The sequence below is a fragment of the Alexandromys fortis genome, unplaced genomic scaffold (genome assembly GCF_014885135.2).
Source record: "Alexandromys fortis isolate MF-2015 unplaced genomic scaffold, M_Fortis_MF-2015_v1.1 scaffold_59, whole genome shotgun sequence".
Taxonomy (NCBI): Eukaryota; Metazoa; Chordata; class Mammalia; order Rodentia; family Cricetidae; genus Alexandromys; species Alexandromys fortis.
Genome location: NW_026067943.1, coordinates 1,114,275 through 1,135,414, shown reverse-complemented (window position 1 = coordinate 1,135,414; position 21,140 = coordinate 1,114,275). Strand labels below are relative to the sequence as shown.

General features: G+C 39.4%; 1 protein-coding gene across 5 annotated transcripts in view; it reads right to left on the bottom strand.

The window, feature by feature from the left end:
* Positions 1-21,140, bottom strand: part of Grm7 (glutamate metabotropic receptor 7) — a 901,797-nt gene that overhangs the window by 39,978 nt on the left and 840,679 nt on the right. Inside the window, exons 10-11 of one of the 5 annotated variants that reach the window (XM_050148612.1) lie at positions 18,006-18,097; positions 16,860-17,106 (exon numbers count right to left, since the gene is read on the bottom strand). The exons of 1 other annotated variant lie outside the window; for it this stretch is intronic. In XM_050148612.1, coding sequence (XP_050004569.1) covers positions 18,027-18,097 — 71 coding nt within the window. In that variant the 3' untranslated portion in view covers positions 16,860-17,106; positions 18,006-18,026. Of the gene's footprint in view, positions 1-16,859; positions 17,107-18,005; positions 18,098-18,165; positions 18,225-20,028; positions 20,044-21,140 lie in introns of those variants that run through there. 3 more of the 5 variants (XM_050148614.1, XM_050148617.1, XM_050148613.1) reach the window with 3 other exon arrangements.

Below are 21,140 nucleotides of genomic sequence, written 5' to 3'. Positions count from 1 at the left end.
CATCTTATTCTTTGTGTGTGTGTTTGTGTGTGTGTGTGTGTGTGTGTGTGTGTAGCGGCTCTCAGGAAACCCTGCTTGTTTCTGTAATTTATCTTTCTGCACTGCATTTTATTTATTAAACTCTGAATGGCACACTTTAAGTTCAGGATGAACCCCCAAAGCTTTCAAAACAGAATGGGGAGATATTCACAATTAAATTTTAATATACTCTTTCTGCCTCTTTCTAGCACATCAAAATGTGTTAACTACGTGTCTCATAAATGAATGAAATAATTAATAAATGCCAAGAAAAATTTCAACTTTTAGAGATTGTGTGTACATGTGTGTGTGTGTGTATGTGTGTGTATACACATATGCTTGTATGCTTAAATGCCTGCAATTGCACGGTGAAAGAGCTAGAGGCATCTAGGGGGCAGATGCCAGTGATGCAGCCAAACATCCTACAATGCACAGGATGGTTCCTAACAAAGTACGACCAAGTCACAACTGGTAGCAGCATCAAGGTTGTGAAATTCTTTGTCCAACTATATGGAAACATGAGCCTGCCTAGAGATACACTTCTACCTTCTACAACCTGGCCTGTGGGCCTTGCAGTCAGGGTTTATCTCCAAAGTGTTCTGCTTAACATCCATGGGACTTTGGAAAGCTCATTAAAGTACCAGTGCCTTGTTTTCCTTACCTGCCTTCTGAGTCAAGGCTATCTCTCAAGGTTATATAGATAAACGAGTCAATTAAAATTAAGTGCTTGGCACAATGGATGCTGCTTAGGTTAAGCACTTCATATGTACCTCATACTTCTACAAATGACTGCTCTGACATCACTGAGATGCTCTCCCAGCCTGGAACAGCCTCTTCTATGTTGCTTCTATCTCTATATCATAATTAGCATATCCATTGTGTGGTACTCTCCTTTCCCCCTTTTCTTATAACTTACCATATCTCGGTATCTGGTTAAAAAGTTGTTTTCCTTCTTTGGGTGGTAAACCTCTTAGAGACATAATGTCTTATATCTAGAGTCACTACCACTCACTGCCTGAATTATATTGGTTCAACTGGGGCTCATGTGCCATGTCTCCTTTGCTAAGACCAGTAGAGGAAACATCTCTTGAATGTGACTCACAAAGGTATTGTTTAAAATTATGAAACCTACTTTTAAGTGAAGTGTGTGTATTTCCTTTATCAGTCATGCTACAAAGAAGAAATCTATTAATTAGCTTCACCAAAAGAGAAAGGATAAGGGCTAGGCTAGGCTAGGTGGCGTACTCTTCTCTCTTACCTCAGGATATCTGCATCTTTAGCTATACCTGTTTTCTGACCTTGAGAAAATAATAATGCATGGAATACTACCTAGGATTAATAATTCAATCCTCTTCCTGTAGTCTTCTATCTCTAGTCTCCATCCTGGCTTGAGCTGTTTCCAATTCTTATAGATAAGTTGCCACCAGTGGCTACCTATTGTCAGTGTTTATCTGTGTGTAGAAGAAAAGACTGTTTCCAGACTACACTCTGAAACTGAGTCCTTGATAATGAAGGATGTGTTGTTGCTATTCTCTCCTTGGCTTAGAATTAACTTGTCAGTTCAAAGATCTTGCAGTTCTTTAATGAGGATCTGCTGGGGTATAATGAGGTGAGAATGAGTTTGAAACTCTTCGTGTCTCTAATTCCTGGCTGGTTTCTTAACCTCAGTGAACTTAAGTTGTACTTTTATACGTGGGGATAATGACAGCTCCTCCAGCATGACACCCTTATGAAATGATGATGTATAAATAAGCAAATAAGAAAACAGGGGCATAGAATGTAACGTGAGGGCAAGTGGTTATGAAAAAAAATGATGGACTTTGCTCTTAATTTTCTTCTTCCAGAACACTGATATATATTTGGTTTTTAGAATTGTGTGCAGATATATGTTTGTATATCTTCATGTATATAAATAGGGTTGTTCAAGTGCCAAGATGCATGTATGGAGGTCAGAGGACAAGTTGGATTTTGATTCTTTCCTACCATATTCTTTGAGATAGGGTCTCTGTTGTTTTCTATGGTGAACACTCTCAAGTTTTTAAGGATTCTCCTCTCTCCATCTCCCATCTTTCTGTAGGGGATATGGGATTACAGATGCTCATGCTCGATTATTTCTGACTTTAGCATGGGTTTTGGGGATTCAAACTCAAGAACTGCAATTTGCTTGGCAAGTGATTTTATTTTTTTTAATTGAGCTATATATTTTTTCTCTACTACCTCCTTTCCTTCTGCCCCTTCTAAACTCTTACACTCTCCCATGACTCACATACTGTCCATTTATTCAGGAGATCTTGACTTTTTTCCTTCCTATGTGGATCCATATACATCTCTCTTAGGGGCCTCTCTGTTGTCTAGGTTCTCTGAGGTTGTTAATTGTAGGTTAGTCTTTCTTTTCTTTATGTGTAGAAGCCACTTCTGTGTGAGTACAAATTATATTTGTCTTTCTGTGTCTAGAATACCTCACTCAATATGTTTTTTATATATCCATTCATGTTCATGCAAATTTCAATATGTCATTATTTTTTTAACCACTGTGTAGCACTCCACTGTGTAAACGTGTCATGTTTTCTTTATCCTCTCTTCAATTGAGGGGTATCTAGGTTGTTTTTAGGTTCTGGCTATTACAAATAATGCTGCTATGAACATAGTTGATGAACATGAATGACAGCTTATGCTGGAGAGGCTGTGGGGTAAAGGGAACACTCCTCCATTGTTGGTGGGAGTGTAAACTGTACAACTGCGTTGGAAATCAGTGTGGTGATTTCTCAGAAAATTAGGAATCAATCTACCTCAAGACTCATTAATACCACTGTTGGGTATATAGGCAAAGGATGCTCAATCATAACACAAAGATATATGTTCAGCAAGTGTTTTTACCCATTGAGCCATCTCCCTAATGCCACTGATATTGTTTTATTGATAAGACTTGTGTGTGTGTGTGTGTGTGTGTGTGTGTGGTTTTTATCTGAAACGTCAAAGAAACAAGTAACCAAGCACATGCCAGAAAGTGATGCCCAAGCTTATCCATGCACAGAACAACTGAGACATAGTCATTGGCTTTGGAAAGAAAAATCATAGCCTCTTCCGGCTAACATCAGAACCCCCAAGATGTCCAATCACATGGGAAGTGGCATAGTAGCACTTCACAATGAGATGAATGCCTGTTCTCAGCCTTGAATATCTAACTTGAATGTGTTGCTGATAATAAGCAGTGACAGTGAAGACCATATTTTACTTCGTGTGGCGCTGGCTTTTCAAAGCCTAGCCTTCCTATTACAAGATCTATAACCACAGAAGATCTGTAACTACAGAACATTGTGATCAGTTTGGGAAAGGCGTTGAAGAAATCTTCTGAAATAAGAGAAAGTCACTTCTAACCAGCATATTCTTTGTTGCTGTTAGCCTACAACACATGACATATTATAACCCATATTACTAGATGCTGTAATAGATATGTTCCCAAACACTCACAGAGAAAGCTCATGGAGCATTTCCATTAAAAAAAAAAACCTAGAATTGAAATATATCTTTTTCTGTCTTTGTAAATGAATTTCTCACACAGAGCAATTTTTTGTCTAATTGTGGATCCATGCTCTCTTGGTCATGGTATGTTCTATGCCACAGCATTAGAGTGTGTCTAATGAGCACTCGAATATGGTTAGTTCAAGTAAGGAATAAAATGTTTAATTTCATTTCATGCTAAATAATTTAAATTTCAACATGCATGTATAACCGATGGCTATTATATAAACTGACTTCTATGACTAGGTTGGTGATGGTCATAAGAAAAAGATTTCATTTTGTAGGCAAATGGATGGAACTAGAAAAAAAATATCATAAGTGAGGTAACCCGGACCTAGAAAGACAAATATGGTATTATTTATTTATGACTTATGAGTTGGTATTAGCTGTTAAGTAAATTATAATCAAGCTACAATCCTTGGACCCAGAGAGGTTAGGTACAGAGGAGGGCTCTAGGAGCAATGCAGGAATCTCTTGAGAAAGGAAAAATAGAACAGGTTTTCAGGTGGACCAGGTAGGTTGGTATAACAATGGGAGGAGTCAGGCATGGAGGAGATAGAATAGAGAGATAGAATTCTGGCGAGGTGTCTGGAATTTGGGGTACTTTGTGTGGGGCATTGTGAAAACCAAGTGCAGTGGAAACTTCTTGAAATATATGAGTGTGAGGATCTCTTACTAAGAGACAGCATGGAGCCTGAAGCACAAAACTTCTGTATCAAGACCTACAGTGGCAGTACTTAGTTTGATTTGATTAAGGGGGTTCCTTGGAGATCCCCCAAACAACCAAGCCTAATACTAGAACAGATGTTTGTACTCTGAAAACTGACAACAGGACTCCCTTGCCAAGAACAATAGTCACAAATCTCAGTGAGTGTAGAGAGGTCAAGTTTCTGCTTGCTTGGAGCCTTCTCCTCTACATTCTAGTCTCTTTGGTGTGGTAAGGTACTCTGTAGGCTACCTAAAGAGAACCATGGACACCAACCCAGCCTCAAAATCTTTGACACACAATCTGTCCAGCCTGCAAGATTTGCTGGGGCAATAGTAGTGTAGAACTTGCTGGAGTGGCCGACCAATGTCTGATTTAACTTGAGGCCTACTCTGCAAGAGAGAGCCCAAGCCTGATACTGCTTCTGTGGCCAGGAACAAGAGAATAAATAGACCAGAGAACTAGGGTGGAACTAAAGTCAACTGGTCAAAATAATCAATGAAATGATTCCTAATGATCTGCTATACTCATAGATTGGTGTCTTGCCCAATAGTCATCAGAGAGGCTTCCTCAGGCCTCTCTGATGGGAGTGCTTGCAGAGATCCACAGCCAGGCATTATGCAAAGAGAAATTCTAAAGTGGAGATTTCCATTGGGTTCTTCCCCTTGGAGTTCAGGGAATCCCTTGGGAGAGGGTGCAGATAGATTATAGGAGTTAGAGAGGATGAAGGATACCAGGAGAACAGGGCTCAGTAAATTAACTAAGTAGGTTCCCAAGGGCTCACAGAGACTCAAGTAGTAAGCACATATCACACAGGGGCCTGCCCCAGGTCCTCTAAGCATGTACTGGGACTGTTAACTTGGTAGTTTCTCAAACTCCTAACAGGGGTAGTGGGAGTTATTTGACATTTTCCTGCTCTTGAGACTCTTTTTCTCCTGTTGGGTTGCCTTGTCCAGCTTTGGTGTGGACAAAGCTCTCAAAAACTCTTGAGGATTTTTCCACATCTTGTTGTAGTTTGTGTTGTTGTGTTTGCTTGTTGTCTCTTTGAGGCCTGCTATTTTCTGAAGGGAGGTGGAGGGGGAGTGGATCCAGGGGAGATGGGAGGTGGGAGGAGCTGAGAGGAGTAGTGGGAGAGAGGGAGAAACTGTGGTCTGAATGTACTGGATGAGAGAAGAAATTATTTTCAATAAAAAATTAAAAAGAATTCCTGGAGCCGGGCGGTGGTGGCACAAGCCTTTAATCCCAGCACTCAAAAGGCAGAGGCAGGTGGATCTCTGTGAGGTCGAGGCCAGCCTGGTCTACAAGAGCTAGTTCCAGGACAGGAACTAAAAGTTATAGAGATATTTTGTTTTCCTGGGAATTTGTATAGTGCCAGGTTTTCTGCTAGCCTCATAATGGCTTTCTTAATTAAGATATCTCTTTCATTGCTCTCTTCTCTATCCTTCCTCCATCTCGACTATCCCTTTCCCTTAAGTTCTCATCCCCACTCACTTTCTCCACTCCTCTTTTTCTTGTGTCCTCCCTTCTCAACCCACCTCCATACTCCCAACTTTGTCAGGCAATCTTATCTATTTCCCCTTTCCATATGGATCTATGTATGTTTTTCTTAGAGTTCACCTTGTTACTTAGCTTCCCTATGATCATGGACTATAGGCTCGATATCCTTTGCTTTGCAGGTAGTATAGCCTTATGTGTGAGTACATAGCATGTTTATTTTTCTGGGTCTGGGTTAACCCCAGATAAGAGCCTAAGCAATAGAGGAGAGGGTATCCAAACTGGCCTTGTTTTGTAACCAAACTAATGAATATTTTAAATGTCATCATAGAGTCTTTATTCAGCAACTGATGGAAACAGAGGTAGAGACTCACAGCAGAACACTGGGCTGAGCTCTGAGAGTCCAGTTAAAGAGTGAGAAGAGTGAGAATATGAGCAAAGAGGTCAAGACCATGATGGGGACACCCACTGAAACAGTCTACTTGAGCTAATGGGAGCTCAACAACATTAGCTGGACAGGGAAGAAATCAGCATAAATCCAAACTAGACCTTCTGAAAGTGGGTGGCAGTTGTATGACTGGAACAGACTATGGGGCCACTGGCAGTAGCACCAGGATTTATTCCTACTGCTTTTACTGGCTTTTTGGGAACCCATTCTTTTTGGATGGATACCTTGCTCAGCCTGGATTTAGTAGGGAGGATCTTGGACCTTTCCAAAAGCAATGTGCCTTACCCTCACTGAGGAGTGAAGGGAGGTAGGTGGGGGGGTGTCAGGTGGAGGGAATTAGAGGAGGGGAGGGAGTGGGAACTGGTATTAGTATGTAAAATGAAAAGAGATAGCTTGTTTTCTTTTTAAATAAAATAAAATGTGGGTCTCTGTCTTTGTCTCCTTTCATCGCCTGATGAAGGTTAATATTCAGGAGGATGCCTATATGTTTTTCTTTGGGTTCTCCTTCTTATTTAGCTTCTCTAGGATCACGAATTATAGGCTCAATGTCCTTTATTTATGGCTAGAAACCAAATATGAGTGAGTACATCCCATTTTCCTCTTTTTGGGTCTAGCTTACCTCACTCAGGATAGTGTTTTCTATTTCTGTCCATTTGTATGCAAAATTCAAGAAGTTGTTTTTTACTGCTGAGTAGTACTCTAATATGTATATATTCCACCAAATCAGGAGCAGATGGAGAGAGAGCATGAGCAAGGAACTCAGGACCGCGAGGGGTGCACCCACACACTGAGACAATGGGGATGTTCTATCAGGAACTCACCAAGGCCAGCTGGCCTGGGTCTGAAAAAGCCTGGGTCAAAACTGGTCTCGCTGAACATAGCGGACAAGGAGGACTACTGAGACCTCAAGAATAATGGCAATGGGTTTTTGAGCCTACTGCATGTACTGGCTTTGTGGGAGCCTAGGCAGTTTGGATGCTCACCTTACTAGACCTGGATGGAGGTGGGTGGTCCTTGGACTTCCCACAGGGCAGGGAACCCTGATTGCTCTTTGGGCTGAGGAGGGAGGAGGACTTGGTTGGGGGAGGGGGAGGGAAATGGGAGGCAGTGGCAGGGAGTAGGCATACATCTTTAATAAATAAATAAATTTAAAAAATAAAGTGCAAAACAATTAAAAATGAAAAAGTGAGAAATTAAAAATAAATAAAATATAAAAAAACAAAAAGCAAAAAAGAAAAAGAGAAGAATTTCATAGCAAATTATTTGATATAGTTTGCAATACTGTGTTCAACACTTAATATGATAGATCCAGTTAATCTTACAAACAATTCTTAGGATTCCTAGTAATATCTTTCCCATTTAGAAGATGAGAAAACTGGCATACAAAGGCTAAGTAATGTGCTCATATCACTATCTAGAGTAGGAGTGCCCAACCTTTTAACATCATGATCATGTTGTCTACGTATGTGTTGAGCCCCACTTACAGCTAGCTCAGGATGCATGGGGAATGTGGATTAGCAATCACCAGGACTGATGCTGACATCCACAGTTAGACGGAACATTGGTCTTCTCACGACGAAGCTTATACAGTGAAAATTCTGGTCACCGCAGGCTGCCCTGATCATTTTCACTGTTTGGTGAGGCAGAGCATGAAGCCCCTGTGAAAAGGTAAAATATGGAATCTCTTTGAGGACATCAGGGCTTTGATACGTGAGTCCTTTCTTGAGTCTCGAAGTGATCTCTTGAAGTCTGGGCAGCTCACTTTGCTTGCTGAAGTCACTTTAGCCCACTTAGGGCAGAGAAAAAGACTCACTGATGTAGCTTCTTGCTGGCTGTTGTCATGGAGACGAGGCCTAAAACAATGGTGCTTTTCCTCCCCAGTCACAGCCCCAGAAAGCAGCTTCATTTCTACTTTGTCTGAAGCAGCAGCTGTCTGGAGAACCACGAGAAAGGGCCTTGACACAGTTTCTCACGGTGCCACCAGAGAGCTAGAATGACTTCTGGGATATGGTAGATGCCTGTTATGTAATAACCCCCAAACTCTTAAGTCCTGTATTCTTTTAATGTGTTAAAGAGCTTTTGGCAGTTGCTGTTCATGGTTTCACATCACTGTTGAATAGCATGTACTGATTAGAACAAAGAATTCAGGGGTGACAAGGTTTCTTCTTACCTGGGCAGACACAATCAACAAAGCAGCTTCTTCAAATCTTTTAATGTTCCAATGGGTACAAGATTAAGGAAACCAATGATTTTAATTTGACTGGGAGTTATTTCAGAGGCTTTCTTCATGGCCAGTCTTCTGCCCTAACTAGGGTTTCTACAACTGATCTTTGATATTTCCTTAAATAGCAGAGGTACAAACAGGTATTGCTAATTTAATGTAGACATCACTGCCATGGTCGCAGCCTGAGTGAATTTGTGCCTAAAGTCAGGAAATATGGACTGTGTTATGAAATGTAATGAAAACTGAGTGTGTTTAAATGTGATTTCCCAGACAGCTCTTTGATAGCTCGTTGAAGCTTTGGCTTTAAGGCACCATTGCTCCAGAATGAATCAATACTAAATAGGTTGAAGACAGGTCAGAGATTTATTGATATTTCAATCTGAAAATCTCACAGGTTTTTCCAGACAAAAATCAGTTGCAGAAGGATTGCTTGACTCTGCAAATTATTGGGAATGTTACAGAAAGAGAACGCAGACAAATTAGTCATGAAGGGTTAGCCATGAAAGCTGTAGTCTCCCAAATTCTGTCCTAGAAGAGAAACAGAAAGTTCCAGTTAATTTAAAGGGGTAGTAAACCAATAGTTAACACTGCATAGCTACTGGACTAGACACATTATGCTTGGAGTACTTTATCGTTACTTAGTCCCTATAACAAAATAAGTATTGTGATCAAAGTTGTGATCACAGTGATCAAAGCTGTGCAGAGAGATGACCTTTGCTGATGTGCCACATTGCCTGCCTAGCCTAAATGATACTACGAGACACACTAGTTTGCTATTTTTTCCTATAAATGAGAGCGTGGTAAGAATCCCTATTGAAGCTACTATCCTTGATGGCCTATCCCATAATAAACTGAGAACTAAGTATACTGCAAGAGACTAGCTTTCTCTGTGGTGCATGTTAATGGGTAACAATAAATCTCTGTTATATGTTTCCTACCCCATTTAGGGGGATCCATGTCATTCTTCAAGACAGGATGTTAATAGATCATGGTCTCATTTCTCCATTTCTTTTGAAAATTTAAGGGCAAACTGCTAGATCACTCCTGCCCAAGCGCATATAAACTGTGACAGTCTCTTTCATTTGTGAAATCAATTGGTGAGCAGGAAAGAAAGACTTTCTGGGTCCACTTAGGATGCAGGCAGACACTTGCCTTGGCCATTGGCTTGACTGTGTGTCAGTGCAGATAGCCATTTGTAGCTACAGGTTGCCCGAGGAGAAACAACAGCTCAGGGCTATTCTGAATTTTAATAAACCGTGGGAAGTTAAAATGTAAAAGAAATTTGCGAACATGAGCAAAAGGTAAAACCAAAAGAGGAAAAGGGATTAAATTCCTAGAGGGAAAGTGGAGGCCAGTTTAATTCAGCTTTCAGCTATACCAAAAGACAGTGGATATATGTATTGTGCTGTAGTGTGTGTGTGTGTGTGTGTGTGTGTGTGTGTGTGTGTGCACGCGCGCATATGTATGTTTTGGACTTTGCTATTTCACAAAGCACATGGAGTAGGAGCAGGCGCTGAAGTTGTGTTAGGAATTTTACTTTTCTGTTCAAAGGAAGTCCCTAGTACTATTCACTAAGTCTAGTAAAATCCATTTCTGAGTTTAATGAACTTTTCTTGTATTCCCATGCCAGATGTGACCATTTGAAGCTTAGATGGAGTTTATCTTAAGCATTATTATGTGAGGACTGTAAAATTTAACTATAAAGCTGTCTGTGACCAGCTCTAGAGCACCAGCGGACCTGACTATATGTTCCTTGGTGGACTCCAAAGAGTGAGATGCTCCACGACCTGCAAGTTTGTTTTCCTCTAAGCTGGAATTACTGTGCTTAATTGTTCAGACCACCAGACATACTAAAGGGGAAGATGTGGTCTTGTCATTTCAGGAAAGAAAGAAGAAAGGTAGGGGAAAGGGGGTGCAAGGAAGGAAGGGGAGGGAATAGGAAAGAAGGGGAATAAATGAAAGGGGAGGAAAATAAGAAATTGGTGGGAAGAAAAGGAAGGAAGAGGAAAAGAAGGATGAGAAGAAAGGGAAGGGAAGAAAGAAAAAGTAAGGGATGGAAGAGAAGGAAAAAAGAAAGGCAGAGGGAGGGAAGGAAGGAAAAGAGCTAGTGTCCTTTCTCTGTGGTCTCATTGTTGCTTGATGATTTCAGTTGTGAGGTCCTGGAAAGCCCAAGCATTCTAAAATCAACTAATAAGAACAGAAATGATGATAAGATGAATGATACAGAAAGAAAGAAAAAAAGAGTAATTTTTCTCAGAAAAGGCTCTATCTTCCAATCCCAAAGTTGATGTCTGTCCTGCCGCCGAGTTATTGATGTCCTGCTGGGAAGGGTATCACTTAGTTTCTTGTATGTCAATAGAAACAAGAAGGCCTGTGTCGGAGCTTGGTTAGATTCTTTGCAAATTCGAGTAAGGTGTGTGTAGTAAGAATGGATGAATCATAACCAACTTTATAGCTTCTATTATTTAATCATGTTATAACTTTGTAGGTTTTTTACATAAAGATGAATGAGTCTTCTGTTGCTGGACAATTCTGATTGGATATAAAAGTGATAATACTCAATTTTAAAGTATCAGTGAAAATTTCTGGTTTTGTTAACCAATTTTTCTATATATTGGCATACAAGGAGACCAAATGTGTTTTCACTAGCAAAGATGAAAGGTTTCCTACTTGCTCTGGTATTATTCTGTCACTCAGGACATTTATCAGAACTATAATTTCAACTTAAAATGTCCTTTGACTTACCAGCAGGCCTGAAACTGCCTGTTACAGTTAATCATATGGACTGGCACATATCTGTGTATCCTGCAGCAACCTTGCACTGAAAGCTTTCTCTGTTGACCTCACCAAGGCAGAAGACCACAGTGACCCATTTTGAAAAAAGAGCCTGCTGTACCCAGATACAAGGTTGGCTACCTTCACTGGTAATCTATATGTCCCCCCCCCCCAAATTCTGATGGTTATGACAGACAAAATAGAAAACCAGGGTCTAGGGAGATGGCTCAGTTGATAAATCACTTCCTGTATAAACATAAAGACCTAAATCCATTCCTTGGAACCCATGTAAAAGAAGTGGGACAGGCTTGTAATCCTGCAGTTAGAATGGAAACAGGAGGATCCCTGGGACTTAGAACATGCCTAGCTGAACTGATGCACTCCAATTTCATATGACCCCCAATCTCAAAGAGTAAGGTTAAATCCAAGTGAGAAGAATATTCATTAGCCATATCTATCTTCCATGTGTATGGACACACACATACACATTCAGACACATATTCACATAATTAAACAGAATACATAACAATACCTAAAAAAGGAGGGAAGGGGATAAAATCCAACGAAAAGAAAGGAAAACAGAGAAAAGAAAGGGAATGAAGGAAGACGGAGAGGAAAGGGGAGAGAAGGGAAGGTGAGGGAGGAGAGAAGAGTATCAGAGATGACTAAGGATGTCACTAGCATGCCTTCACATTTGACTCATCCTTAGATAGGAAGGTTCTACTATACAGGATCCCAAGCTGTTCCCATGGTATCCCATTAAGGGAACATGTTTCTCTAGGAAAGTGAGTATTAAATAAAATGGAGCTTATCCATGGTCACAGAGATGTACAAGGCAAGCCACATATGCCACACTCCGACTACCACCACAAGGGCCACAATCCAAGTTTAGTTTTTCTTATTCTTGGCTAGAAAAAAAAAAATGACAAAGCAGTCAAGGTCACGCTAAACACTTACCAATGTGAAGTAACTATTCATATTAAAATCTTCTAAGGCTTTGGCTCAGCTAAGCAAGAACACCCATAGGAGATTTCTCTAATACCCTCCTTGTACAGGTTGAGAACTTGGAGGTTACTCTAAGAAAGGACAGACAGAAAAAAAGAATTCAAAACCAATCTTCATCTTTAAAAGACAAAATGAATTATGAGAATATTCATGCAGATAATAAAAGAAATGATTATTACCTTTGTTTCCAAGAGGAAGTTAATTTAAAATGTGTCCAAGTTTCAATGGGACAGGGAACAGGAGAAAAAGAGAGAGAGAGAGAGAGAGAGAGAGAGAGAGAGAGAGAGAGAGAGAGAGAGAGAGAGAGAGAATCTGCAAAGTTGAGGTACATCTGTAGTAGTTAGAAACCAGAACAGAATCATCAAAGAATATGGAGATAAACCTCTCTCGTAGCAGTTAGGTGCAGGAGAATGTTCAGTGATGAACTAACCTGGGTTAAGGACATGCATTTTTCTTTTTAAATTAAAGTGGCATTGGGTTCTAAAAGATAAAACTTGTCCTAAATAGCTGGGTATGAGAAAACCCACTCAGGTTGTCAGAAAGCTACCAACTATCCATCAAAGTAGACTCTAGAACTGTTTTAAGTTAGTGTGTCTGAACTTGATTGAGTCTATGTGTACCATACGCATGCAAAAGCCCATGGTGGCTAAACAAGGATATTGGACCCTCTAGAACTGAAGTTACAGGTTGTTGTGACCTGTCATGTGGGTTCTTGGAATTGAACCTGGGTCCTCTGCCAGTGCAGTAATTGCTTGTAACCGCTAAGCCATCTCTCCATCTCCAATCCATTTCCAATATAAATTGTCAAGTTCTTATGCGATTGGAATGATAAATGGTGTAGAAATGTGTAGTCCACAGAGGAAAGAAATAGGTATAATCTTTGCTGGTCTTGTATGTTGGCTAAGTGCACCAAAAGAGAGATTAAATGCAGGTGTACTACTGATATAAGTTCAAGGATTTTCATATAAAACCACAACACACTTTTGAAACCTAACATCAGCATAAAAGTCATCTCTTTAGCCTCTATGATCTGGAGGGCTTTGTCCTGAAGGATGCAATACCACCTGCTGAGTTACAGACTGAGCATTTTTTTTAAATTCATAATTCCCATTTACTATTAACTATATACTTATCAGGTTCTAGGTAAGGCTGAGAGCCTGGAACACACAAAATTACTATAACAAAGGCAAAGAAATAAAGGAAACTTTAGCCCCTATGTAGTCAGGCCACTTCATGGATGCCATACCCTAAGATATTGTTTCCTTAACTCTGATACTGCAGCTTTGCAGAACCATTTCTTATTCCTAAACATGCCCCATTATTTTTATGTGTCAGATTCTTTATGTGTAGTCGTCCCTGTTGTAAGTGTCTTTCCTTATATGACTACCTGGGCCACCTTGCAAACAGGATGGAGCATAGTGTTCTCTGTACATAGTTTAACAACTGATTTGTTTTTTCTAAGAGCCCCCATCATCTGAAATCAAAATTTCTTACCTTAGTATCCTCCATCATGTCTGAGTTCCCCGAGGGACTTCCTCCATTTCTGTCTCCCAATCATGTCACCTCAGGCTTGCACAGGGGCAAAGCTTCTGGATATTCATTTGACTGTTCCCCCTTATCTGCAGTCTCATGGTTCATAAATCTTGATGAGACCAAGCCAGACAGTGGTTAAATGTACCTTGTGATGCAGTTTCCATGACTTAAGGGCATGGTGTATATAACTCTACTTTGCTAGCAGAACTACCAGCTGTGTGTGCTTTTATCCTATGCTTCAAGTGGGATGTGAGCTGCAGAGCTGGGGTGCCAGGTATTAATTGGTTTCTGAACATGTGCTGAGAGAACAGTCCTGATGAGATTTATTGCTGCATTTATTTCAGAGGTGATTCTGTGTCAAAGTTTGGGTAGCCTTATATTCTTTGCTGTGCTATATTTAGAGAGTGTTTCAAAATAGATTTAAAATTGAAGTGGTCTCGTGTTCAAACAAGGGCACTACACTGAATGCTAATGAGGAAGAACCTCAATAGGATGTAAAGCCTGAATGACAAAGTTATAAAAACTTCAAGTGCTAAATAACATCATCATATTAATGACAAGAAACAAAAGATTATTAAGATTGATTTGTTCGGAGCATGCGTATGTATGCTTGGTGTCTGTGAGTTTGCATGTAAGCGCGTATACAAGTATATAGATGAGGGTGTATGTGTGTGCACCTATATTTTGAGGTTGGAGGTTGGTTTCAAGTGTTGTCCCTGATTGTTCTTTTCTTTATTTATTGAGGCAGGCTTTCTTGCTGTACTTAAAACTTGCCAATTTGGCTAGTCTAACTAGCCAGCTTCCTCTGGGGATCCCCCGTTTTCCCCCTCAACAACTGGGATTGCAGGTGGAGTGTCACACTACCAGGAATTTATTTAGGTGCTAGGGATCCAAATTTCATGCTTGGGGAGCATAAAAGTTGAGATCTCAATAGTATTAAAATCTGAATACTTGCTCAGAAGAACAAAACTAGGCAAAAGCACAGAAAGTTATTGTATGTCTGTATATGCAAAACTGGACTGAACCTAAAGTTTTATAATCCCACCACCATCCTCTGGTATATCACTACTCTACGGAAACCACCTAGTTCCTGGCCTGAGTCATTTCCCTCTTTCTTCTTTCCTTAATTAGAAGTTAAAAGAAATGTTGCTAGACTGATAACACTTTGTACAGTTATAAAATTTATAAACACATAAATGAAAAGATGATGCAGTGATGCTTTTCCTGATTTAAGGCTTAGGCATCTGTCAGAGATTTAAAACAGAATCCTTGCAGAAAACAGATTTTCAGTCGGGTTACACTTTGTTCTATCTGACTTTACATTTGTTTTCTTCCATCTCTTACAAGGAAATTTCACACTTGCTGGATATGATGTGTCTTTGTTGGGACACAGTGGCTAAAGTGGATTTAAAAGTAAATTAGCATAAAATTCACTGTTACACTTATATTTTTCTCTTTACTATTTCATCTCCTTGAGTACTGTCACACAGAAATAGATGCAAACATGGGAACCCTGAGCCACTTCTCTACTGGGCCTCCAAACATAGGTAGTTCCTATTGTGAAGAGGAATGATTGATGCCTATTCTGAAAAAACATAACTTGAGTTGTCTTCCACTCCCAATTATTTTTAAAGAAATCAAACATGGAATCATCCCTCTTTTGAGAAGCTACCCTTAAACTGATCAGGAAAGGAAATCAAGTGCAGATATTACTTGCATTCATAGGACCATAAAAAAAATGGTTGTGAAAAACACAGTAACGAGTGAATCAATAGGCCATGATTGGTACAGGGAAAAGAGAAACAAATTTATGTTCTTTATCCTATGACGTGACCTCTTTGCTCACCCTCTCAGAATCTCCCCAACAAAGTCTGTGAGGTAAAATAACCCCAGGAAACAGGTTTCTTCTGTATCTAATCTACTTCCTAGAAGCATTTATGTTTAAATTTGTATTACATTGCTTGTGTGTGCATGTGTGTGTGTACTTGTGTGACTTTGTGTGTGTATACACGTGCATGTGTGTGTGTGTCTGAGAACAACCCCAAGGACTCTGCTCTCCCACCACGTAGACTCAATGACATGCATGCCTGTGTGTGTGTGTGTGTGTGTGTGTGTGTGTGTGTATACCAGAGAACAACCACAGGGAGTCTGCTCTCCCACCATGTAGATGCAATGGTGTAACTCAGGTTGTCGGGCCTGGCAGCAAGCTCCCTTACCTGCTGAGCCAACATGCCGATCTCTAGCAATACTCTTTAACTGAAAGGTCAACTTTACATAGTTTCCCATTACTTCCTTTAAACCAAAAGTCTCCAGCTGAGAATGGAGCTAAAGAGAATTTTTAATAGATAGATATTTAGTCTATCTTTTTTTTCCCCTAGGGATAAATCTTTCTCATTTATTTTCAGGAAGTCTTCTGTAAAAGAACTGTTAAATGGTGAGCCACAGTGTTTTGACAAGCATTGGTACTGTGGAGACTTGAAATCACACTGGGATACAGTTACATAGTCACTGTAGGGAAGGATGCCCTATTTAAAATCTAGGACACATCATGTTGACACCGGGAAAAGGAAATAACTATGGAAACAATACATCTGAAATTAAAGACTGAGATGTTACATCCTTCTAAAATCAACAGGAAATGTAATTGCTTTTTGAAAGTAATTGTGGCCTGTCTTTGAGTACTAAGTAGAATTTTTTTTGAAGACCAAGATATTATTTGTATGCAGAATTTCATTTCCCTCCCCCCAAAAAAACATATTATATATGTCTGGACAAGGATCTGACAGAAGTCCCCTGACAGAGACACACAAAGAGAAAGGCTAGTCCACATTGTTAAACACTATGTTAGTCTCCATAACAAGATCTTACTCTTATAGACCTCTAGAAATAGGCCTTGCACCTGTTCTTAAAAACAAGAGAGTATGGTGAGAGGCAATCAGAAGGGAGTCTTTTATTCAAATTTACCACCTCATTTAAATTTTTTTATTTTATTTTTAAGATGTACGTGTGTGTGTGTGTTTGTGTGTGTGCTTGTGTGTTCATGGGCATGCAAATGCTGATGTTTATGGAGATCTGAGGAGGCCATTGGATTCCTGGAGTGAACTTGCTGGTGGCTGTGAGCCTTCCAATTTGGCTGCTAAGAACTGAACTCAAGTTTTCTACAGGACAATTACACGATTTTTTTTAAAAATGATTTTTATTGAGCTCTACATTTTTCTCCCCTCCCACCTTACACAATCGTATCTGTTGAAGCATCTCTCTGGCCTTGGCACGCTGTTCTCCATGTCATCCCCTGTTTAGTTTCCCTATCATTTGGTAGTGGCTGAAGCCATCTAGACACAGATGTTTGAAAGCAAGAGTTGAGATTCCATGTTGCTTAGACTGAAATCCAGAAATGATAAGGATAGTAGCACCTCTAAGAATAGTCTTTTACAGCATATATTCACGAATAAGCTAGCAAAGTAGTATATGAGCATGAATAGTGAGTGAGTCAATCACTGCCATCAAGACAGATTGTTTATTCATATGACCAATTGATCAGGTCACACAACCCATTGTTTTGAAAACCATAATATTAGTTGGCAATCCATCTGACTAATATTGAAACTTTCCTTTGACTTTTGCCATCTTTCTTTGACCCCCTTCCCTACTTTCAGAGAGCACTAAACTTAGGATAATTTCTCAGAGAAAGAAACATGATTGACACTTTGTCAATTCCAGCCATAAAAACTTCCCTGTAGTTATTTGTTGAAAAAAGAAAAGAAAGAAGGATAGAAGAAAAAAAAAGAAAAAAACCAAGACAATTAGTTTTACAATGTTAGGACCATCCTGTCATACTTTTTGAGTAGATACATTCCCAGGAATGTATACATTCATTTTGATGTACAAAGTACTAATAACTGAAGTAGGTATTTGTGCTTGACTGATAAGGCATACCCCCTTTTTTCCATATCAGTGTTCCACACTGTCAGAATGTGAAAACACACATTTAAAAATAATTTTGCCATCAATTATTTTAAAGTAGACTATGTATCAGAATAAACAGCACCCGTTTTCTAAAGTGATTGGCTAGTTGCCATAGTCATAACCACATTCTCCAGCAAAGATACCAGGCATATAGCTGGAGCTGTCATTGAGTTCATCAAGTAGACCACGTTTCAAAACTCATTTCTTCATACACATAAAATTCCATATTTTCATGCACGGTGTTCATGAAAACATTTCCATTCTTAGTGTAGACAATAACACAGAAATAAATGAAAAGGAGATTGTTTTCTTACCTTTCAGGAAGCAGTCAAAAGCTATACTGTTGGTGGGATAGTGTACCAAGTTACCGACTTTTGTACACTCTTTCTTACTGGTGGTATACAGTCTACAGGAAAAGTAAATATATAGGAATATATAAAATAAATATGCAGACAATATTCTTTTTTATTATAATCAATTATTTTTATTGTTGTTGAAGAAGAGGCTGTAATAGAGACCCACAGACATTGTACCCACTATTTCAGTGGATATAATCGACTTGGGTATACCAGTTCACCACAATTTAGAACATGGGAGTACTGGTTCCACTATAGAACTGAAGGCAGCTAGATTGTACTTGCTTGAGTTGGTGTAATTGAGAGAACCACACCACAAATAACTGATCTATCTGGCTCTCTCCTTCCTGGTGTCATCCCTTTTACCTCAGCCTAGTTCATTCTTGCTGACCAGCTTTGCTTGGTTAGTCCAGAAGAATGGAGACGAATAGCGCCATGTTGAGAATGTTAGAAATCCAAACAGATGAAGAAGCAAAACAAAACAAGAAACATTAACAAATCAGCATAGCATGAGAATGTGTTCCAGAACTTTCTAGAATTATTGCTTGTCTACAATTTGTTACCCACATCCATTTTCCAGCAGCTTATAATTTCTTTTATTAATCAAAAAGTTCCTTCTATTGATATTCCTATTTTATATGATTTCTTCTTTTAAGACCAGCACAGGATATTTCTGGTTTTTCATATAGTCAATGCCAAATAGTAATACAAAAAAGTAACACCAGAATACATTTATGTTGAAATTATCTTGTTTTATATTTTATACCTGAGATATACATTATTGTTCTTCTCATATGGTCTTCCCCACATTCTGTGTTCACAGGCATAACCCCATCTGTTGTAGATAATGTCTACCTTCTCACTTTATCAGTAATACACTCCCATATTCAATAAGTAGGATGTGTTCTTAGCTGCCTACCTGCCTACCATCACTAGTTTCTCCTGACCTTCCAGTATTCACCTAGGTGTTTCGACTTGAGTTATTTCTCAGCCAGGGGGACATCGACTTAGAAAATGGATGGTGTCTTGGAATTAGTGTAGTTTACAGCCTGTCATCAGTATGCAGTGCAATCCTTACCTAAGGGAAGCATGAGATAAGAGGGTAAATCACATAGAATCTGATGAGTATGACTTCCAGATGACGAACATATCTGGTCATATTCACCCATGGGAATTAAGTCATGCTGCCCAATTAATATCATCCATACAGCTTAAAAGGGACCATAAGAGTAGTCATAAGCCACAGCCCAAGCATGACCATATCCTCTTATTCATTCGCCATGACCATATATGCAAGTTAACATTCACAGTACAGGGAGAGATGCCAAAATCAGGAGACAGGTGCTAAGACCAGGATTTGAAGGAATTCTAGGGAGCAGCATCTTGGACATAGCTAATGTATCCAAATAAGGTTTGGCTTTTCTGAACCCCTGTGACAGAAATCACCTTTGTATAAATTAAAGTCTTGGCACTTCATCCCAATGCCTTCTGGGCTCACTTGTTTTCATCTGAACATAGGCCCTTGCAGCACTAGTCTGAGCCTGGAATATGGAATATATGCACAGTGAACAGATAGCATTAGCACTTTGACAAGTTTGTCTCTTCACCCAACAAAATGATGTTTCTCTTTAAAGCTAACAGAATTTTAACTGAAAGAGCAACTTGAGAGGAAAATTTCAATCCTTGAAAAGTAATGCAGTACAGAGGGCAGTTTTAAAGGCTGCACATTTTAAGCTGGAAAAAAAAGCTCATTTTCATGTAGACGTGTGCAGTGTGGAGGATGAGTGGAAGCGGTCATGCGCCAGATGGTAAGCTAAAGTGATGGAGCGGAGCCGTTCAAGATGAAAACACCAAGGACTCAGATACATTCACACTAAGTGTTCACAGCAAAGATGAATTGAAGAGCATTTCTGGTCCATTAATTACTTTGAAGTTCACACTATAAACTGGCCTGTCTTCTTACATATCTTCCAACACCTTAAAAAAAAAAAAAAACCTTCCCCATTGGAGAGTAAATTTATTGTTTATAACTTTTATCAGATATCTTAAATTGAGCAATTATGTCCTGTCTCTCCATTTCCAAAATTTAGATTTTAGAGAAGAACTTGAGACATTCTTAGTTTTCAACACAATATGATATTTTGGCAACATTTCAGAGCATCAGAACATTCTTGTCTGTTTTCATTGACTTAGATTTTCTCTACTAGTGAAATGTTAATAGGCCAGATCTAGTCTCCACTATGGACTCAGACTGGACAGCCCAAGATTAAACACTTGCAATAATACACCAAATTTCCAGATCTGTGACACTCATTGTAGTACTTACAGCTATGGCTGGCTACTTATGTGAAACAAAGTCAAATAAAAACAAGATTCATTCTCTCATTTGAAAAGCTGTGCTTTCAGGTGCTTGAGAGACACTGGGATTTATGTTGGTTGTACGAGACAACACAGCTTCAGAACACACTGTTGCCTGCTGACAGTGCTGTTGGATGACTTGGAAGCAACAGGGGTGTCTCAATGCTCTGGAAGAGCTGGACCTTCAGATACCTCAATTTTTGGAGGTATGTGAAACTCCTCCTGTGATTTAGCCAATTTCTGGATATTCTCTGTGCTGTTTTAGAGCAGTGGATCCACAATACCAGAAAAGTTAAAAAATAATTTCAAATATCTTTCAGATTGGTTGAGAGGCAAACACTGTGTACTATTCCCCATTCCCTTCATTTTTCTACTTTTTTTTTTTTTCTGGAGTATTTGTTATGACTCCATTGAAACCAGAACAACACAGTTTAAAAAAAAAGATGGATATTCAATGAGTTCCCAGTGGGATTATTGCAATGATTCCAATTGATACTATAATATTTGAATTTTGGAGTTAGTATTATAAGGCCTCTACCTGGACAGCTTTCTCTAAACATAGGTTAATACTCTCTGTAGACAATACTATAAGCAGATATATATTAATAGCACAACATGTTTCAGCAAAGAGTTCCCCTCAAAATACCACCACCACCATTACCACTAGCAACACCACCAGCAGTACTAACACCAGGACCACCACCATCAATGATAGTATTATTATTATGTAAACTA